We start from the raw sequence: 20811 nt of genomic DNA, 5'->3' as shown, positions 1-20811 counted from the left end.
AGACTTAGGGAATCCTCACGAATATCGCCTGGAAATGTCCTGACGCTTACAGTCGGATGTTTCCCACGCCGAATATGACTATCCATTCAAACAAATTACTAAAGTAGGTACTCAACCAGTATTTGACCCGTCGTCGATTGAATATCTCAGGTAGGTAGGTAGTATGCACCACGCAAGCCACCTATCCGATGGGGACTAGAACAACGTCCAAAAAGCTTGGTGCATCGACATGTGAGACGTATAACTAACAGGTGACCTAATGACCTAGATGACCTTGTCCATTGACGTCATCTCAGCGCCGCAATGCAAGAATGGAAAATGAGGTCGCATCAAATTTTTGACTTCCCGTCGTCGCATGGCGGGCGACTTCTTATCAAGGATATTAATGCAAGGTTCTTCCCATTACCACAACTGTTATACCCGACTTATAGGTGATTTACACTCAACTTTCAACGCCTATTTGCCCGCCTACCCACAACTGCATCAAACAGTGCCATACCAACAGAATGCAGGTGCACTTCCAAGAAGACGGGCGGACCATCATCCTACGAGGTGTCAACCTCGCCGATGGCAAATTCCCACCCGAGCGCGAAACCCGGCGCCCCGACTCCCTCGACGAAGCCGACACCTGCTCCTTCGTGGACACGCCTTTCCCCCTTTCTTCAGCACCCCAACACCTCGCCAGACTGCGGTACCTAGGCTTCAACGTACTGCGCTTGCCCGTGGTCTGGGAAGCGCTCGAACACGCCGGCCCAGGCATCTACGACGAGAGGTACATCTCACACGTCGTGTCTCTGGTCAAACTCTGCAACAAGCACGGCTTCAAAGTCTTGATCAACCCGCACCAGGACCTGTGGTCGCGGCACTCAGGCGGCAGCGGCGCGCCGCTGTGGACGCTTCACGCGTGCGGGCTCAACCCGGACCATTTCGCGGATACGCACGCCAACGTGCGGTACTGCGAGTGGCCCGTGGACAGTCCGCAAAAGGACCCCAAGGCCATACCGGCCATGATGTGGACGACGAACCATAACCGGCTAGCTACCTCGACTATCTTCGCGCTGTTCTTTGGGGGGAGGGATTTCGCGCCCCGGTGTGTCATTGATGGGGTTAATATTCAGGATTACCTGCAACAGCACTATTTTGCCGCATACTCTCATTTGTCGGAACGGCTGGGCGATCTGCCGTTTGGGTATGATAGTATGAATGAGCCGGAGCCGGGGTATATTGGGTGGGCGGACTTGCACAAGAATGAGCGGGAGAACGCGGCGAAGATTGGGAGCACGCCTAGTCCGATCCAGAGTATGAGGTTGGGCATGGGGCAGACGCAGACCGTGAATAATTTCCGGCTGGGACAGATGGGACCGCATAAGACGGGGGAGATTACACTGAGGCCCAAGGGTACCTGTTGGTTGAAGATGGAAGACCCGAGGTGGAAGTGGGAGCGCGCTGAGTCATGGCCGCTTGATAACTGTGTATGGGCGCTGCACGGCGTCTGGGATGTTGAGACGGGTGAGCTCAAGAAACCGGAGTACTTCGCCAGTCTGCCCGATACATCAGAGGCGGTGACGTCCGTGGAGAATGATTCCGAGGGGCAGTTGTCCTTCATCTCGTCGTATTGGCAGGAGTACCACCGGAAATGGAAGGAGACCCTGCGCCAGCACTCCAATAAAACCATCATCTTCATCCAACCCTCCGTGTTTTCCTCCCCGCCGCCAACCGAAGACCCTCTCACGGCATACAGTCCCCACTTCTACGACGGACTAACGGTGATGCGACGACACTGGCACGAGCGCTGGAACGCCGACGTAGTCGGTATTCTAAGAGGAAACTACAAAGCCAAAATGTTCGGGTTGCGCGTCGGCAAGAGCGCCGCCAAGTCAGTCCTCTCGCGACAGCTTGGCGAGCTGGAACAGGACCTCAAAGTCCCTACTCTGATCGGCGAGATAGGCATCCCCTTCAACATGGACGACTCGAAAGCCTACAAGGACGGTGACTACACCAGCCAGGTCAAGGCCATGGACGCCCTGCTGAGGGGGTGCGATGAACACCTGCTCAGCTACGCGCTGTGGGACTACTCGGTGCTTAACTCGCACGAGTGGGGCGACGAGTGGAATGGCGAAGATCTATCCATCTTCTCTGCGGAAACGGGCTCGTTCCCCAACCATCCCATGCTAGCCGGTTTCCGCGGCGCAGCGGGGTGGTGCCGACCACATGTCTACAGTCTAACTGGCCGGCCGCTGTCGATGCGGTTTGAGTACAAGACGAGCAAATTCAGCGTGGAGATCGAGTCGCATGCCGAGACGGAGGGGTACGCGTTGATTTACGTGCCGTGGTTGCATTACAGGAGGTCGGATGATGGTGAGGAGTTGGATTTGGACATTCGTATACTCGAGGGGGATTGGAGCTTGACGGGGCAGGAACTGAGGTGGAATTATAGGAAGGGGGGCAAGTTGGAGTTGGAGAGGGGGGGGGGTGCGTTGACGCCGCAGCAGTTGGGGACTGTGGTTGGGTATATTGTTGGGAAGTAGGTTGGGGTTGGTGGAGACTGGGAGGAAGAGGCATATCCTCAAATATTCAGCTTGGATGATTTAATGCCCACTGTTTGCGAGCATTGAGGGCTTCGGGGGTGTTAGAGCTAAGCCGTCACCAATTATGGCCATTTGCGATCACATATAGCATCAAGAAACTCAACATGCGGGCACTGCTCGGTTGTATTTTCCCGTGATAGGGCCAAGAAACACCGAACAGTCAGGCATGGTTACTTATTACAATATTCCCGTAAGAACTTGGGACATTCGAACAACACGACGTGCGCAAACGGAGGAACGTCATGGCCTCTGATGCATCAGCGGCTTCAATACTATAGTACGGGTGAAACCCTTAGTAAATCCGGATGGCGTACTTTAGACTATTTAACACAGTTGAAACCAATACATATATGCGTCTCGCCTGTAACAAGCACCCGGAAATATTCGATTTACAATATCACTTCCCAATTTGAAACACCTATGCTTTTATAAGATGAGGCAATAATAGCACACCTTAATCAAGCGCCATGCACCACAGCATATCCATCCAACAACACCCCCCCCATCATCTCCTAGTCCCCTCCCATACATTGATTCGACTGTCAAGCCGAAACCCAACCCACCCAACTCCCCAGCATCCCACAAACCGCAAATCCGGCAAAAATTGGCGCCTGTGGGAACCCGGGGCCACCGAACTCGGGATCAAGTCCCATAGTTCCGGGAAAGAGAATAGCCGCCAGCCCGGCAAGCCAATAGATGGACCCCGTAAACGCGGTGACGGCCATGAACTCGCGTTTGAGCTGCGGAGAGGAGGGGCGGCGCCACGTATAGACAAGGGTGGATACGCCGAGGAGGACGGAGAGGGAGATGGTTTGAGCGTTGTGAAATCTATTTCGGAGGTTAATCGGGTGGGACTTCGGGTATCAAGGTAGACATTAGGGCATAGGAGACGGTGAGTGAAATTTGGTTGTATGAATGCACATGTTCTGGTGAGGAGACCGGCATGGGATGGATTGGGACGAATTGAGTAGATGGGCTGACTCACTTGGCGTGTGGGGGCCAGCGGGGGTTGTACATATGGCTGCCACTCATGTCGGCCATGACGGCGCCGAATAGGAGGCCGACGGCGTCGACGGTCAACAGCGACTTCCCTAAGCCGAGTATCATATCGTCAATCGGGTGGTTCTGGTGAGTCTAAAGCTCGAAGCTGAAGATACAGTTTCGGATCGTGGTCCAAGTCCAGTTGAGTGTAGAAAGAACTTTGGAAATGTGCGGAGTTCAAGGAGAGAAAATAATGGCGATAAAGATGTAGTGGGAATGGTTTAATTCGAACTCCAGCATTTCGCGTCGGCGTCGGCGTCGGCTTAATCAATTTCTTTGGATGCATATAAGTACTTATCCCCGCAAACAAGCCGTTTCATCCCAACTCTTCGCCTACTTAAGTAGGTAATCGTTACTAATGCGCTCCTAGCTAGCCCACGCGCTAGTAGGTCTGACAAGGACGTCACTCACTATTATAGTAAACCCTGCTTATAGCGGATGAATTCCGACCACCGTTTAAATCCGCTATATAAAAGAATCCGCTACATTCAGAGACGCATAGCCCGTCAATTTTCACTTAAAAAAAGAGCGAATATCGCTCTGTCGCAAACACTATTCCCTGTACTCCCTCTAACGTAGTCCACAAGCGAACGGGTCACCCAACCGAACGGGTCACGCCAACTAGCAAAACATGGAATTCAACACGATTTCGCAACCACAACGCCGTAAATCAATTAAAACTACTCAGAATACTCTTGCCCAGATGATTCTATCTCTACCTGACAGGTTCACGCATTATGCCCGGTCTTCCCGCATACGCCACAGCGCCGTTGCCGTGGCTGGCCACGATTTGATCCAGCACTATTTCCACGCATTTCCTGCTATACTTGCTGCGCAACGTCCTTTTGATCTTGAAGATTTTGTATGTCTTGTGAATTAAGTGATCCTCCAAGCCGTACTCGTGTTTTTGGCCCTGCGCCGCTTGCTAATTAGAGCATTTGCCTCTCGAAGTTCGGCGACCTCAGCTTGGAGTAAAGCCATCTTATACATAATACTCCGCGCTCCTTTCGAAAACTGATTGATAGCATCGTAAATTGACGTCGGGGAGCTATTTTGATGCCTGGCAATTCGAGATTTAATAAATTCAGATTGCGAAGTAGCCTCGGTTGGGTTGTTTGGCGTCCGAGAAGCCCAAGGAAGGGTTTCCCGCGTAGGGGGCCGGGAGGACGTTGGAGTCTGTAATTTCACATCCAGCTTCTCAATAACAATATCTGGGCTTAAAGGCATAAGCCCATCCCCTTTAAAGCCTGCACGAATATTGCTTTCGGTCAGGCTCTTCTTGAATGCGTCGCAAAATGCCGGAAGAAAGTCCTCCTTTGTGATATGCGAAATCTGGGCTCGGACGAGCTTCTCAATTTGCGAGCCGTAGGCCTTTTTTAACGGCGCAATGTCAGAGAACAGAATGCCATAGGCACCAGTGGGTGTCAGGACACTGAACGCAAGACACCGGTGGGGCGCCGGAGGGGTGTTTCGGACAAAAGACTCCCGAGTCATGATTACAATCTATGTGAAGCTTTGGGATGACGAGAGTCAAGATCCTTGGCATCGCCGACCCTGCTGTTATGCCGGGTCCAAGCGGCGGCCTAGCTATCTATATAAGGACCATCTCGAAGTAGGATAGGGAAGGAGCAGAGATCAATGCATCACCGTGGGCACCCCTACCTGAGACCGCCAGTGACCACCCGGTATTACGTAGGAGGGACGCCCGTTACTCCCCATCACTCTGTACTATCGCCTTCGGCCTAGCCGTACCCTGACACGCAAAACATGCCGCATCTAGTGGCTGGAGGATATGAGAAGAGTGGGCAGGCATAAAAAGTGTAATAATCTTGTTCTCTTTGCAATATTGCTCAAAGGCGTCGGAATGGTGGCTTTCGTGGCCGTCCAGGATAAGAAGGCGATATACACCCGATTTCCGGCCTTTGGTGTATTTGTCAAAGTGTTTTAGCTAATCTGCGGTCAATTCGTTCGTAGTCCAACTATTTGGGCTCACGGCGATCCTCCAGTCTTTCGGCAACGCGTCGTTTTCGTACCAAGAAGAGAGGTGGTATTGGCCCTTGACAATGATGTATGGCGGGACCGTCCAGTCTTGGGAATTGACGCCCTGGATCACCGTAGCCCATTCCCGATTGCCAGGCTGGGCTAGCTTAGGCTTGCCTTTCCTTTCAGAGCTCGTAATAACCATCGATGCGGTAATCTGACCTATCATAAACCCGGTCTCGTCGAAATTGTAGATGTCGGCATCAGCGATCCCATATTTCGCAATTGTATTGCGCACAAGGTCAAACCAGCCTTGAATAAGCTCTGGATCTTCGCATAAGGCCCGAGAATAGTCGTATTTACGGCTGAATACCGTCTTGAGCTGTGGTTGTCGCTTAACGAAGTTGGAGGCCCAGTTCTTGCCGACGCGTTACGCGTCGCGGTCGCGTAGCAGTCGGTTTGCCATATCTTCAACAGCACTTAGCCGGGGAGGAAATGCTTGCGAATCTAGCTCAATTATCCTTTGAATAATCGTATTTTCTTCTAGTTTTGTTAAATTCCGACCGTTGGCTTCAATATTGCGACGTGATTGACGTTTTTTAAGACGCGCCTGGAGAGTAGTATTCGAGACTTGGTAGATTGTTGCAGCACGTCGGATACTAAGTGTTGAGTCATTTCTGATAGCCTGAGTTGCAAGGAGTAATTGAGATTCTTTTTGAGCAGAATCCATCGAGAATTAGTTGCGTGGTAAAGTTAGGAAGTTTAGTTCTATTTTTTGCTATGGGCGTGACCCGTTCGGTTGGGTGACCCGTTCGCTTGTGGACTACGTTAGATTACTCCTGCTATAAGCGTAATTTAACTAAAGCCTGAAGTGCTTCTTGAACTGATACAACTAGCTCAATGACGAACTCTTCATCCTCTTCTTCTCTTTCAGGGGAGGTAAACAGGGCTAGAGTATTCTCGTCTAGTATCGACGTTCAGGTACTTGATCGAGAACCGAGGATGTAGACGGATGAGATGAGATTGGTTGGTCATATTTCTTTTTAAACCATTGCTTAAAGTCAAGATTTGAAGCCTTTGGCTGTAGCGGACGCTGCTCTCGAAGAGCTAGCTTCTGCCAATACGTTATGGGTCGTCGTCGGGTCCTGGGGTAATGCGGATTTTGTATGGGATTTGATAGTGGACACCGTTTTCAATCCGTTATAAGCAAGGTTTACTGTATCTCACATCAAACCGGCATTAAATGTCATTTTCTTTATTCATAACGTTCCACCAACCAGCCCCGGAGATATCGGGTTAATTGGAACGCCGAGCGAGGGACTAATCATCGGTTTGATTCACGACGTATTGGCCGTAATCTACTGTTGGACCTTCAGGGCTACTCCGTCAAGACCGCCAAGTCAAGGAGAAAAGTAAAGCCGCAAACCGTACGAAGTATGGGTCAATATGACCTCTACCCATTGAACCACACAAGTCCTGGCTGTGGGGCAGGCATCAGTCATTTCTGACTATATAAGGCCCTTATGGCCGCCCTTTGCTTCTCTCTGGTCTCTCCAGAGATCATGACACTTTCAATACAAGACCATTTGCCCACAATCCAATATCTACTACGGCAGGCCAGTCAAACTAATCGAATACTACCGAGTTCTAACTATTAGTATAGTTATAATTCATTATACTGCTTACGTTGAGGTATACTCGATGCTAATATACTTAATACAGGTACTGCAAAGGGAAGTCTTTGTACCATCTGTATATTTTCCCCCTCTACAACCGACCTTGCCGCCTTAAGAAACAATCGATCCAACTCCACCGTCGTCACATTATCTGTCTTACGCTTCCACTAATACTGCTCCGTCCTCGTCTCCTTTAGAAACATGCGGAGAAAATAGTGATGATAACGATGCAGCGGGAATAGTCTAATTCGAACTCTAACGTTTTACGTCGGCGTCGGCCTCAGCTTAACTAGTTTCTCTAGTTAGATATAAGTACTTATCCCCACAAATAAGCCGTTTTATCCTGGCTCTTCGTCTACTTAAGTAGGTAATCGTTACTAATACGCTCCTAGCTAGCCTACGCGCTAGCAGGTCTGATAAGGACGTCACTCACCATTATCTCACATTAAACCTGTCTAAAATGTCATTTTCTTTATTCACAACCTACTTAAACCGGCTGTTTGGCGGAACGCCGAGCGAGGGACTAATCATCGGCTCGGCTCAATTCACGACGTATTGGCTGCAATCTGCCACGGCAGGCCGGCCAAACCATTCGGATACTGCCGAGTTTCAACCATTAGCATAGTTCTAATCTATTGTGCTGCTTACGCTTGGGTATACTCCATGCCAATACACTTAATACAGGTACTTCAAGGGAAGTCTTCATACCATCTGCATATTTTCCTCCTCTACAACCGACCTGGCTCCCTCAAGGAACAGTCGATCCAACTCCGCCGCCGCCGTCACATTATCTGTCTTGAGCTTCAACCAATACTGCTCCGTCCTCGTCTCATCATTCACCCATACGTTCGATCCGTTAGGATAGACATAATTATACCCCCCGTTCACATTCCCAAACTCGAACAAATTCCCCAGTCCTTCTATAGCATAGAGCACCGTTAGGGGATCCCAGCTGAATCTTGGCGTGCCGTACGTGTAGTAAATGTACGCCTGCCTAACTGGATCCGTGACCGGACCCTCGTTCATCAGCGGCCCACCCGAGGAGACATTGCCGCCGAGCTCGGATCCGGAGAAGACGACGCGGCCTTTCCAGTTGTTGACCACGTGGGCGGTGAGGGAGGAATTGTCGCCCCAGAAGTTGAACTCGTGGCCTGAGGGGTACCCGCCGCCCATGATGACGAGCTCCGAGACTTTGCTTGCGATGAGTTGGGGGCCCGTGAGGTTTGAGTATGAGTCTGCGGTCGAGTTGAGCAGGCCTGAGAGCTGGAGGCGCCACGTGGATATCAGTAATCTAGTCCACCTATTCCGACACCGGGCGGGCACTCGAGTAAGGTAGGTAGGTAGGTAGTTAGACTCACATTCTCAAAAAACCCAACCGAAGCAATTGTCACACTCTTCTCCTCGGCCTCCGCTAACACCTTTCGATACAACGCGACCGGCTCCCATGCCATGTCTGCCTGCCCCCACAGCAGACTGCCGCCAGCATAATGATACGCGATCTTGCTCGCATACTCGCCTAACTCAAACGACCAGCTGTCGAAAAAACTCTCGTTCGTAAGCGGGCGCTTGATGCCGATCGGCACATCGACCTTCCCGTAGTGCGCCAGGATGGCCGATGCCGCCACCGCCGAGTACGAGGATGGGTAGTTGAGGTTGACTGCTAGAAGACTCACGTTGGGCGAGGTGGCGGCGAGGAGTAAGGCGCCCGCATCGCTGGTATACTGTTAGCACGGATTTGGCTTTTGGAGTATAGAAACGAACAAACGTACTCAACGTCACTGAACAGATCTGTGTCGATGATAAGGCTTTTCCTACTTGATGATGCACTTGCTACGGAGTCAAGTGTCGACAAGGTAAGTCCCACAAGGCAAAGCCACCGTCGCAACATGATGACGTTCTAGTGCAACGATGATTTGATATGGTGGTAGCTACCGAACGCCCAAAGGTGAGGGTGACTCGGTGCTAATTTATATGTTTCAGGCACGATGAGGAAAGGATAATTTTCTACCGGCGGCCGCCGTTCCTGGTTATCTTCGGAGATCAAGCCCCAGGTTGTAGTCGGAGTGGAGAAGCTTGGCAAGAGACATACTAAATTGAGCCTCCAACTGACTGCCGCCGATACGACTTGAATTCTGGGGTACATGCTAGCGAATGAAATTAACTTGATGATAGTCTGGGGTAGAGGAAGGTTTTTGACCGCAGCAGCTGGGATTATCCAGGTACTCTACTCTAAATTTACCAATACTCAACGACAAGCTTATTGCTAACACCCTGGGTTGTGCCCAGGCAGATTCGACAATTCAAAGGCCTCCAAATAATGTCGCATTCCTGGAGCTGCAAGCTGCCCGTTGGATGTCTCCACTACCACCACCTTGAATAGTTCATTTCGTCACGTCGAAGTGAAATACAACAATCCATGTATGAACGAGGACCTTGGCACGGGTGAAAGCCGTGCCGTTGGTTTTATACATTTTTAGCTAATCTCAGTTCTGCAGACTCCATGCTGCCTCGCTTTATGCAAATGCTTGGCTCGTCTTGGTATCTAGACTGCTCAGCCTATCCGCAACTATCGACGTGGGCGGCCAATCCGCCACGTCGCCGTGTTAACGCGGTCGCTGCCGGTTTCCCAGCCAAATAATCACGTCGTCCTGGACTCAGGACGCATATACTCATACAGTAGAAAGATCCCCCATTTGTACCGCAAGACTTCCTTTGCCGGTTCCTTTGAGCCAAGCTCAAGTCGGCTTCAGCCTGCTTGGACTGGCTTCTGGAAGCCAAGGTGGTGAAATCAGATGAACTTATGTGCAAGAAGTGAGAGCAGAGGGATGACAGACAGGACGAAACAAGCAGGAATGTTTATTCCTCTTCGGAATCGCTCTCCTCTTCACTCGACTCGCCAGTTCGCGTTTGATCCCCATCACCGGGCTGAGGCTCCTGACTTCCACTGCCTTGGCGTTGGAATTGTGCTTTGAGTTCACGGAGCTTCTCAATGTTTCGCTCTTGCTCATGTTTGTTCATGGGCTTGTTCTTCTTGGGCTTCGAGGCAGTGCTGCCCGCAGCAGCAGCACTACTGCCGTTCTTGGGTTTGGACTGTTGCGCAGGCTCCTCCTGTTTGTTGTATTCCAGTCTCTGCGACACCGACGCATAGATGGACGGATAAGCCTTCATGATCAGGTCATAGAGCTTGCTGAGGGCGTCATGGGATAGCAGTTCTATGTCTAACTCCAGTTGGCCATCATCATCCTCCTGTTGAGTGCATGTGTTAGCGTGATGATGCTGGGGAGATTGGGCATGATGGTTCGGGATACACGTACCTTCTGGTTGGTATCTCTCTTGATAATCTCAACGGCCTTGTTGATCATCGGCCCATCAAGTTCGTTGATGCCCTCGGCGATGACGGCCTTTTCGAGTGGTCCGATGGTCCGCTTTTTAGGCGCAGGCTTCTTGTTGGTCGGCAATGCTTTCTTGTTGGCAGTAGAACCACCAGTCGACTTCTTACTACCACTCGCAGCTGGGCCGGCACCTGCGCTTGGCTTGGGTTTCGTCTTCGGCGTCTTCTTCTTCGTTTTCGGTTTCTTCGTCTCGGCAAATTTGGACTTCTCCTCTACTAACTTACGTTGCAGCATGTTGACCACATTTTGCTGAATCTCAATCATCATGAGATCAGGCTTCTTAGACCCCAGGAGAGTTGAAAGCTTGCCCTGCTCTTCGCCCATCCTAGCCACTATACTGCGGATCTGCTCATTGTCTTCTTCCTCCTCGTCGGCTTCGCTCTCTTCCTCCGAATCATGAGCACTGGGGTCAGGACTTGCTGCGGGGGCCGGCGCTGAAGGATAATTCCGAGCCATCCAAGCATCTTTGTCGCTTAGCTTGTCATTGAAAAGCTTCTCGAGCTCTCTGGCCGCCCGCGTGACGTCATTTTCGCCATTAAATGTCACCGAATTGGTGACAATCTGTCTCATGTCTTTTTCTAGATCCTTCGCATTGCGGTATTCACCGTTTTCAAGCTTGTCGGCCATTGTTTGGAGATCCATAGGCTTTTTGATAACGTTGAAGTAGGTAGGAATGTTGAGAGCGACTGGGTCGACTGGGTACGTGAACCATTGGTTGCACGTCCAGTACTTGCCCTTTGTCACCTCGGTCAAGACCTCCTTGAAAAACTTCATCTCAGGTTCCAACTTCTTGCGGTTGCCCTTCTTGTGGTAGTCGAGATCACGGCTTTTGGGGGGGTGGATAGGACGCTTCGGGCGGTCTCCATCGTCACGGGTCGAGTCTCGTCGTATCTGTGGGACGCCATTGGGTGGAAGGGCAAACGCAGGTGCAGTGGATGAGGCGGGCGTTGGCGGGCCCACCGGTGTAGCTGCCGCCGGCTCAGGCTTTGGCTTTGGAGCCGCAGCCGCAGGCCGGGGTTGCGAGTGCGATTGGTTTCGTGCGTGGTGCGTCGACCTGGGCTCAGCATGGCGCGTGGTTTGGCTCTTGTTTTTATCGGACTTGGTGGGCTCTCCCATCTTGGCGATTGCCGGTAGTTCCACCAGTATCTTTTCTCTTACTTGGCCGGCGGCTCTTGTCACGATATGATCGGCGCCATTGAACTTGAGAGCATTCTCATACAAAAGTCGCACATCCGCCTTGAACTCTCCATAGTTCGAATACCTGTCTTCGCGAAGCTTGGCCTCAAATAAAGTCAGGTCAACTGGCGAGTCTACCAGTGCTTTGTAGTTGGGCCAAATCCCTGGCCATAGCTTTTCCACTGATTGGCGGAAGTTCATACCGCTCTTCGTCTTCTTGATGTTGCCAATCTTAGCTCGCAATTCCTTGCTTTGGTATTGTGTGATACGCTTGTCGTCGGGGATCTCATCTGCCGGGCTGTCTGTCGAGTTGACGGGAGCTGGAGACAATACTTGTGCAACTCCAATGGAGTCTTCCGCTGTATCGGTCTGGCTCTCCGTCTTTGCTCGTTTTGCGACAGGTTCATCTGAAGGATCCTCGTCCCGTTCACGTGATACCTTGGCAGGGGAAGCAGGAGGGTCTGGCGTAATGACGTCAGCATGCGAAACTGGCGTGTCATCCTGGGTGCCTTTGATGTTGAGTTTGGACAAATCGGCAGATTGAGTCAAGTTCTGGGGCGACATGACCGCTGCTCTATCGCTTGCGGTCGAAGTCTCCTGGGTACTCTCGATATGCTCGGCGCTGGAGGAAAGGTCGGGCTGCTCAGGCGAGACATCAATATCCATAGAGTCGTCGGTTACTTGTGTCGTTGATTCCTGCTTCGGACCAGAGCCTTTCGCAGGACTGGAGTCTGGTGACGTAGCAACGGCGGGTACAGCTCTCTTCTTCTCGGTTTCCTGAACGACTTCTTTTGCTTCCTCCACTGCGACGGGCTTGGCCTCAACGGTTCCGTTCGCGTCTGCCATCTCTCGGTCCTCGGACTCTGGCTTTGAGAGCATTTGTTCCGGAAGATCGCCATTCGTAACAAAGGCTTGCTTGTTTTGCGCATCCTTGCTGACTTCCGAAGCCGGTGTTGGGGTTATGGCTTTTCCATTGATAGCCAAGCCCTCCTCGACCACAGACACCACGTCTTCTGGCGCATGGCTGCACCCATGTCAGAAGCCCATCCCTTGCTATTCGGCTGGGGAGAAGGATGCTACTCACCCATTGGCAGGCTGTGCGACGGGTTCATCGACAGTCATCTTGTCTTCCGCGGGCGCCATGTTTGCGACCTTCTGGTCGAGGGCCAGGCTCTGTGGTTCTTCAGTTGCCATGACTGCCATTCAGTAGTTTGCGACGCGATATCAGAGTGCCGGAGGGCTACAACGACGACTCGACATGAATTGATTGTCTTGGGAACCTGGAACGGTAAAATCTTGTCAGTGATCGCAATGGAGAAAAGAATTGATGAAATGCGCCTGAGGAGCGAGGAGCGAAGAGCGAAATGAAAAAGACAAATTGATCGCAGCACTAGCTGTCATGGAGGGTTGTAGGTTATAAGGCAGCGCGAAAGACAGCCGGCGCGTGATGATGGCCTTGAAGCTGCGCGACAGATCAAATTGGAGCCGGAACAAACCTATGCCAAGGTGAGCAAGACTCTGGGAGGTTGCGAGTCTACGCAACGATGCTGTGAGAATAAATATGGTTGCGATAAATCAATGCCTCAGAAAGCCAGTGGCCATTGTATTGGGAAAAGAACCAAGCAAACCACTCGGGGCGCCGTCAGGATGTTGTGCTCCGAGGCTACAGGGTCGCGACTTGTGAAGCCCTCCAGCCTTGCGCAATGCGACAGCTGTCTCACAAAGGCAATTGAGAGGGGTTGGTCGGCCAATGATGAGTGGTTGGTGGTGTCTATTGGCCACAGGGGAAAGGAGCACAGATATCAGTGCAGACCAGACCCTATTTATCGGAGCTAGCTCTCCAATTTTCCCAGTTTCAGCTCGCTGCTTATCGAAGACATGCGAAATTAAGAGCTGGGGTCGCGACTGAGAAGAGGCATGCTTCGATTGGTCGGGCGCAGATTGACGGGTGGCAGCAAGGCAAGATCGGGCTCCGGCCAAATGATGCAAGCGACTCGAAGATTGCGGTCGGCAGGCGGGCCGGCTGTGGGTCTGGGAACGGGTCGTCTTCCGGTGGTTGCCAAATAGCAAGGCGACCGAGATGGACGGAACGGTTTGGAAAGGATGCACGCCCAGCGGACGGCGTTCGACACTTGTCATCCGAGGCGGACAAAAAACGGCAAGCAAAGAAGGTAAGATTGGCACAAAAACGACGAAACAAGAAGATATTTACCTGAGCTGAATTGGACGAAAAGCTTGAAAAACTGTGCCGACTTGATCAATGCAACAGCAGTGTTGGGTGCTGATCTGGACTGGGTGCTGGAAGATTGATGCGCAATGCGACGTCGAACAAATAAATGCGAATCCGTCGCGATGCGGGTGTTGCGCAAATGGAAATTGCCGAGAATCTAGTTTGATGCGTTGAACTGAATCAGACCAAACAGAAATCCCGAAAATGTACGGACGGTTGGGTCGTGTGTGGGTGGATATCGCGACCGTTGACCGTTGTCGGGTTTCACGATAGTTCAATGCCGGGTCGGTCGGATGGATGGTGTGCAAGTACGTACGTGCGTGCGGTGTGCAACTGGGCTGGGTGATGCCTCTTTAGGCGAAGGAAGGATTGGGACAATTAAAATGTGTCTAGATGGACTCGCCCGGGCCAAGTCGAACGCCGCGAGAGAATAAAAAAAATTTAAGATTAGGAGGTACCTGGGTACTTCTGACTTTGTCTCTTTTTTATTTTGTGAGATGCACGCGTGATCAAGGTGCGCGCTGTCGGTGATGTCGGAGGTTTGAGGTGATAAGAGGGGGGGCTTGGTTGGAGAGAAAGAGGGAGGGAGGAGGATTTGGGGAAGAAAAAAAAGGTCAGGAATCAGAGGTCGGTTCTCATTTCCGTGGTCGAGAGTCGCGACAAAATCTGGATTCGGGGCCACTTCTTATTTGTAGAACGCGCTCCACGCCAGACTCAAATCACGGTTCGCTCCCAGCCAAGGAGAAGAAGGACAAGGATGGGTCGACTGGGTCGGCGTAATCCTGGTGGGCTGCAGCCAATCAGCAACTGCGACGACTGCCACTGAGACAAGGATGGGGATGGATTGCATGAGAAGGCAGGCACACTCACAAAGATTTTGAACAGGCCTTACAGTGAAAATGTACCAGAGCTTGGAGCCATGGACCTGGACTGTTGGACAGCGACGAGTTGTGCAGCCAATCACAGACCTGTCGTAGCAAGCCTTCAGGCTGCGACCCATCTCACGCGAGAGCCAGAGAGCGAATCACTACGCGTTGATGGAACCATGGGTGGTGTTCAGGTATCCAATATCAATCCGTCGTAGCTGTACCTCTTGACGAATGTTACAGTGGTACCGTCGTTTGGCCACATTGGCCACATTTGACATGCAGCAGCTGCAGGAGCTGATCAGAAGAAGCTTTGAACTTGATAAAGCTTGGAGCTGTGTCTTTTCAGCCTACCTGGGCTATCACAGGTGAGATCACATGACTGGGTGGGATTTCTACAAGTTCACGGATGAAGGACTCGGACTGTCCAGCATCAGAATAAATTTCTGTCACCCTCCCTTCCAGACGTTTCCAAACTTGCCAGCATGGTGCAGTCCAACGAGGCCAGCGAGCGTCCTGAGTCGTAAGTTTGCCTCCCATCCAAAGTCTGTAGGTAGCTACCCAGCTACCCTGAAGCTTCAAACCCACTTTTTCAACTGTCTGCCGCTCGAGCAAGCAACTGAGGCACTAGAACAGAAGAAACTCTTCAGCCTGCCAGGTGTCGGCCAGTACCCTGCAGCTGGCAGTTTCAGCCGCTAGGATCTAGGAGCTTGGCCATGGTCCGTGTGTCTTTATCGGGCCAAGTTCATGCTATCAGCAGAAAAAAAATGTCGGTACTCGTGCTGGAAGTGGACAAAAATTTCAGCAATCAAGTCAAGACCAATATCTTGGCTTCGACTTCAGTCTGCATCACAAGGGCGATCCGGACGTACCAGGACCGAGTGCAGTTGCGCCTCGCTCTTCTCTCTCATCTACCTCACTTCGGTGCCTGTCGGCAACGACTTCGTACCCAATTGTCGTCATACGAATATCCCATCTTCACTTAAGCTCCAGCGAGCTCACCCCCACCCGTACACCATGTCGACAAAGCGAAAGGCGCCTGCAAAGTTCGCCCAGCCTGCCGCGAGACACAATGCAAAGAATACCGTTACTACCAGCATCAACGAAGCCGACACCGCAGTTTCTACCCTAGATGCCGCCAAGGCTGATACCAATGGAGTCGGCGAAGATGTGATAGAGATCTCGAGCGACTCAGGCAGCAGCGAGTATGAGTTTTCCGACAATGAAGGCGCAGCCAAAACAACGCTAGAGACTGATACCTCAGCCCCCGGAGCCGAGTCGCAAAATCAAATATCATTGAAAGATGATTTAATACCTGCAGAAAATGGGGGCCTGGACACAGATATGCCTTCGCCCAACCCACCGACCGATGGCGAGTCGGACCAAGAACCCGCTGCGCCAACCTTTGGTGACCTTGTCCGCACAACCGAGACTATAGACGTTCCGGCAGCCCTCGCAGCACAACAGCCATCGGCCCTTGCGGCGTCTGGGAAAGTCATCGCTCCACCCAGTCTATCATCTCTTGGCACTGTTCTTACCCAGGCCCTTCGCACCGACGATAGGGATCTTCTCGAGTCCTGCCTCCACACCACAGATCTTGCGACAGTCCGCAATACCATACAACGGTTGGAGTCGTCATTAGCCGGAACGTTGCTTACCAAGCTGGCCTCAAGAATGCACAGGCGGCCTGGCCGGGCGGGGAGCCTCATGGCATGGGTACAGTGGACGCTGATTGCACATGGTGGCGCGTTGGCGTCGCAGCCGGGTCTCGTGAAGAAACTGAGTGAATTGAACAGAGTTCTGGAGGAGCGATCCCGTGGTCTCAGCTCGTTACTGGCCTTGAAGGGCAAATTGGATCTTCTAGAGGCGCAGATGCAGTTGCGGAGAAGCATGCGACATAACGCAGACTCGGACGATGATAGCGATGATGACGCTGAGGAGGGGATCGTTTATGTTGAAGGGCAGGACAGCGATGCCGAAATGGCCAATGGAGCCATGGATCTAGATGATGATCAAATGCCGGTGACGAACGGCATTGTCGATGACGACTCGGACGATGGCGAGGACTACAGCGAAGCCGAAGAGGATGAAGAGCTGGAAGGTGCTGAGGAGATCATAGACGAGGATGAGGTCGACCACGATGACGTGGAGTCACTTGGGGAAGACGAGGACAGCGAGCGAGAAACTACACCTCCAGCGAAGAAACGGGGTAAATTCGCCAAGCAGAGGTGAGAGCATGCGCATGGAGGACACAGCCATAGGGAATAGATGGTTTGTAAAGAAGCGATACCCGTAGCTGTAAAGTCACATGCTACGTTGTGAGATAGACCTACCAGTGGCTCTGGCTGTTTTATTGCCCTTAATGCAAGGGACTATGCAAACTTGCTGATAACAACTGACTCTTTATGAGCTGTATCAAGGAATATCAATGTCAAGGGACTTTGAACTCGGAGACTACAGTACTGAAAGTATTACAACCTCCGGGCGAACTCTCTTCCACGTTATACGACAAGCAAATCTACATTTTGGCACCGCCATCAATGCCCAAACATCCAGAAGGGTACTTACAATACCGCTCAGTCCATTGGGACGGATACAACTAGCCAAAGGGGGCGTACTGAATCATCAATAAGTTGAAATGCCTGGTTGCGTTCCAGAACTGGCGGAAAATCGCCGCCGTTAAATTGAAATCTAGATGATGCAGGTGGGGCGCGTCGTTCCGACCAAGTTTCACGCGTCAGGAAATTTCAACCAAAGTGTTCTACCAGGACCCTAGTTTTCGGGGATACACTTTGGGATTGGTTGCTCACTGCTTGGATTGATACTATTTGGAGACACGTTATTTCCATCTTTCCCAACTTCGTTGCTCAAGACATGCTTATCCGGCATCATGGTGGAATGTCCAATCTGCAGCAAGCAGGTGCAACAGGTCCGGATCAACGACCACATCGATTCACAATGCAAAGACTTCATCTTCGATAGCTCAGCTCCACCAGCTTCTTCGTCGCCATGTGCTCCGCCGACCCAATCCAATGGCTTCTTCTCCTCAGCCCAAAAACGACCGCCTTCGAGCTTCTTCCAAACGCCCTCGACGAAACGACAAGCGGTCCCCTCCAAAGTCCTTGCGCCATCCGTTAGTGGTCTCAACAACATGGCCAACCCGAATGGCGGCATGAAGCGAACGTTCGATGAAGGGCCGGGCGAGGGATCTTCTATGGGCGAAGCCGGGGAGCAAGCAGAAGACAGACCGCCAGTAGAGACTGGCCCGGCAATCAAGCGGACCAAGACGAACAAGGCTGTGCCTCTGGCTGAGCGCATGAGGCCGCAAAACCTCAATGATGTATTTGGGCAAGATCTCGTGGGACCACAGGGCGTGCTGCGCTCGCTGATCGAGTCAGATCGAGTGCCTTCGATGATATTATGGGGAGGCTCCGGCACAGGCAAGACGACGATAGCACGGTGTATAGCGCAAATGGTGGGATCGCGATTCATCGAGTTGAACGCTACGAGCTCCGGGGTCGCAGAGTGCAAGAAGCTGTTCGCCGAGGCGGAGAACGATCTGAGGCTTACCGGTCGGAAGACCATCATATTCTGCGACGAGATTCACCGCTTCTCCAAGTCACAACAGGATGTCTTCCTGAAGCCCGTGGAAGCAGGCACCATTACGCTTGTTGGCGCTACCACCGAAAACCCCAGCTTTAAAGTCGTGAACGCGTTGTTGTCCCGCTGTAGGACCTTCACCCTCCAGAAGCTTACGACTGAAGACGTCAACCGCATTCTGCTGCGCGCGCTACAGATGGAACAGTCCACCTCATCTACGCCCATCTCCCCCCTGCTCGACGCCGAACTGCTCAGCTACTTATCCAACTTCTCCGACGGCGACGCCCGCACAGCCCTCAACCTCCTTGAACTCGCGCTCTCCCTCTCCATCCAACAAAACACGACCAAAGCCGATATCAAAGCCGCCCTCACCAAGACGCTAGTGTACGACCGCGCCGGCGACCAACACTACGACACCATCTCCGCCTTCCACAAATCCGTCCGGGGCTCCGACCCCGACGCCGCGCTCTACTACCTAGCCCGCATGCTGCAATCCGGCGAGGACCCTTTATTCGTCGCCCGCCGCATGGTCGTCATAGCCTCCGAGGACGTCGGACTAGCAGATAACAGCCTCCTCACTCTCGCCACGTCCACATACACGGCAACACAGCAGATAGGCATGCCTGAAGCCCGAATCCCGCTCGCGCACTGCGCCGTGGCGCTGTGTCTCGCGCCCAAGAGCACGAGGGCGTACAGGGGGTTGAATAATGCGTATGCAGCGTTAAGGGAACCGGGGGTTGCGGGACTGCCGGTGCCTATACATTTGCGGAATGCGCCAACGAGATTGATGAGGGAGTTGGGGTATGGGGTTGCATATAAGTATAATCCTAATTATAAGGACGGTAAAGTGAGGCAGGATTACTTGCCTGATGATTTGCTTGGGCGCAGGTTCTTGGAGGAGAGGGATTTGGGGATTGAAGTTGATCCGGATTTAGTTATGGAGGATGGTTGAGACGGATGTGTATGTCTGAATACTCGCTGTGGGGTACCCTGAACACCCTGTGCAGATGATCTTGTAAATTGAGAATGTCGGAGCTGAAGCGGTAGCTTGGCTTTGAGTATTGTCAGGGATACCACTACTTTACATAGGAATGCCTCTTACCACACCTTGAGCTTATCACTGTCGTGTGAAGGAGTAAAAATATCAAAACCAGACCGTTTTTCCCCAATGATCTTTCCAATCCGTGGGTGATATTGGCAAGGAAGCTACGATGTCTACAGTTTACGTCGAATAGTTTCAAATTGTCATGGATTCTGTAGGTGGCAATAGGGGGACTATTTATTCTCGAGCGGTGTCAGCAAAGGTTCTACAATTCAATCGATCAAAGATTTGTGAGACCTCGACCGGGTTTCGGCATCCTGAAGCAATACAATGCAATGCAGCATGGCACCGTCATGTTACAGCTGTGGGGTGTTTAGGGTCTTTAAATGGTATCAGTATACGTCTGATTAGCAACGTGGAGGACGGGCTGACGCCATTTACTTCCGGGGGGGAAACCTAAGTAGTACCAGATGTCCTCTCATCAACGACTTCTATTTCGGTTCAACATCCCCGGCTCTACGCACTTATCGCATCGTCACATGCAGTTACTACTCTCTCTGGTCTTCCCCTTCACAGCTGCCGTGAACAGACTCGACTGACGAGTCCCAGTTACCCCCAGCATGGCTTCCCGCGGCGCATTGCACTCAGCTTGCGAGAATAGCAATCTACAAGCAATTGTGGACATCTCCAACCAAGCGTCAACGGGAAGACCAACCGCAGTCCAGTCTAACTCGAGCCGTGTGAAATCGTCAGTAAACTATTGTGACCACACAGCGTCTCCGTCTCCAAGCCAGCATTCGTTGAGTTCCATCTGAGTCGTGGAGCGGACTCAAATTTCGAGAACAAATGTGGCGTCTCACCTCGTTCCATGGCGGCGCTTAAGCCCGTGTCGCCCGCCCTCGAAGTACGGGTAACCCATGGAGCTGAGTTTCATCCGAATACGCTACATCGGGAAATGCGACCAACGGTTAACTACTGGCGCCCCGGGAATGATCCGGTATCTGCTCGGCAACGGCGGAGACATCAACTATATCTCGGCTGGTCACGGCACTTTCCTTCACCATGCGGCTTTTATGGACTTGAATGAAGCGGCGCAGATTTTGCTTGATGCTGGGTTTGACTTCAGTATTATCGTCAATACGGTCACTCCGGCTGACCTGGCGAAGAGGGAGGCAATATGGAAGTATATAAGCTGTTGGTCTCTCAGGTTGGGTCATCCG

The 20811-nt window shown here is 52.0% G+C and overlaps 6 protein-coding genes across 6 annotated transcripts; 3 read left to right on the top strand and 3 right to left on the bottom strand.

The window, feature by feature from the left end:
• Positions 1 to 506: 506 nt before the first annotated feature.
• BCR38DRAFT_343123 (glycoside hydrolase superfamily) lies at positions 507 to 2528 on the top strand (the record flags this gene model as incomplete). The annotated part of the gene is made up of 1 exon (XM_040856004.1): positions 507 to 2528. The coding sequence occupies one exon, from the start codon at positions 507 to 509 to the stop codon at positions 2526 to 2528; it is 2022 nt and encodes a 673-aa protein (XP_040715346.1).
• Positions 2529 to 2821: 293 nt separating this feature from the next.
• BCR38DRAFT_514574 (uncharacterized protein) lies at positions 2822 to 3930 on the bottom strand. Its single transcript, XM_040865070.1, has 2 exons — positions 3574 to 3930; positions 2822 to 3416 (listed from the first exon to the last, which is right to left on the bottom strand). Exons 1-2 carry the CDS (start codon positions 3693 to 3695, stop codon positions 3131 to 3133), a joined length of 408 nt encoding a protein of 135 aa, XP_040715345.1. The 5' UTR covers positions 3696 to 3930; the 3' UTR covers positions 2822 to 3130.
• Positions 3931 to 7987: 4057 nt separating this feature from the next.
• Positions 7988 to 9173, bottom strand: BCR38DRAFT_343750 (inosine/uridine-preferring nucleoside hydrolase; the record flags this gene model as incomplete). The annotated part of the gene is made up of 3 exons (XM_040856059.1): positions 7988 to 8548; positions 8644 to 8998; positions 9055 to 9173. 3 exons carry the CDS (start codon positions 9171 to 9173, stop codon positions 7988 to 7990), a joined length of 1035 nt encoding a protein of 344 aa, XP_040715344.1.
• A 968-nt stretch (positions 9174 to 10141) lies between these two features.
• BCR38DRAFT_343128 (Bromodomain-containing protein) lies at positions 10142 to 12417 on the bottom strand (the record flags this gene model as incomplete). The annotated part of the gene is made up of 2 exons (XM_040856006.1): positions 10142 to 10531; positions 10600 to 12417. 2 exons carry the CDS (start codon positions 12415 to 12417, stop codon positions 10142 to 10144), a joined length of 2208 nt encoding a protein of 735 aa, XP_040715343.1.
• A 3549-nt stretch (positions 12418 to 15966) lies between these two features.
• Positions 15967 to 17181, top strand: BCR38DRAFT_409341 (Dip2/Utp12 family-domain-containing protein; the record flags this gene model as incomplete). The annotated part of the gene is made up of 1 exon (XM_040858365.1): positions 15967 to 17181. The coding sequence occupies one exon, from the start codon at positions 15967 to 15969 to the stop codon at positions 17179 to 17181; it is 1215 nt and encodes a 404-aa protein (XP_040715342.1).
• A 658-nt stretch (positions 17182 to 17839) lies between these two features.
• BCR38DRAFT_342523 (ATPase) lies at positions 17840 to 19501 on the top strand (the record flags this gene model as incomplete). The annotated part of the gene is made up of 1 exon (XM_040855953.1): positions 17840 to 19501. The coding sequence occupies one exon, from the start codon at positions 17840 to 17842 to the stop codon at positions 19499 to 19501; it is 1662 nt and encodes a 553-aa protein (XP_040715341.1).
• Positions 19502 to 20811: the final 1310 nt, after the last annotated feature.

This window comes from Pseudomassariella vexata (genome assembly GCF_002105095.1).
Source record: "Pseudomassariella vexata strain CBS 129021 chromosome Unknown BCR38scaffold_7, whole genome shotgun sequence".
Taxonomy (NCBI): Eukaryota; Fungi; Ascomycota; class Sordariomycetes; order Amphisphaeriales; family Pseudomassariaceae; genus Pseudomassariella; species Pseudomassariella vexata.
This window is presented reverse-complemented; position numbering and strand designations above follow the sequence as displayed.

Bases quoted from the DNA above. Each gene is read 5' to 3' on its own strand.
- BCR38DRAFT_514574 (XM_040865070.1), bottom strand. From the start codon at position 3,695: ATGATACTCGGCTTAGGGAAGTCGCTGTTGACCGTCGACGCCGTCGGC. The intron at 3,417-3,573 runs GTGAGTCAGCCC...CCTCCGAAATAG, and splicing joins CGCTGGCCCCCACACGCCAA to ATTTCACAACGCTCAAACCA.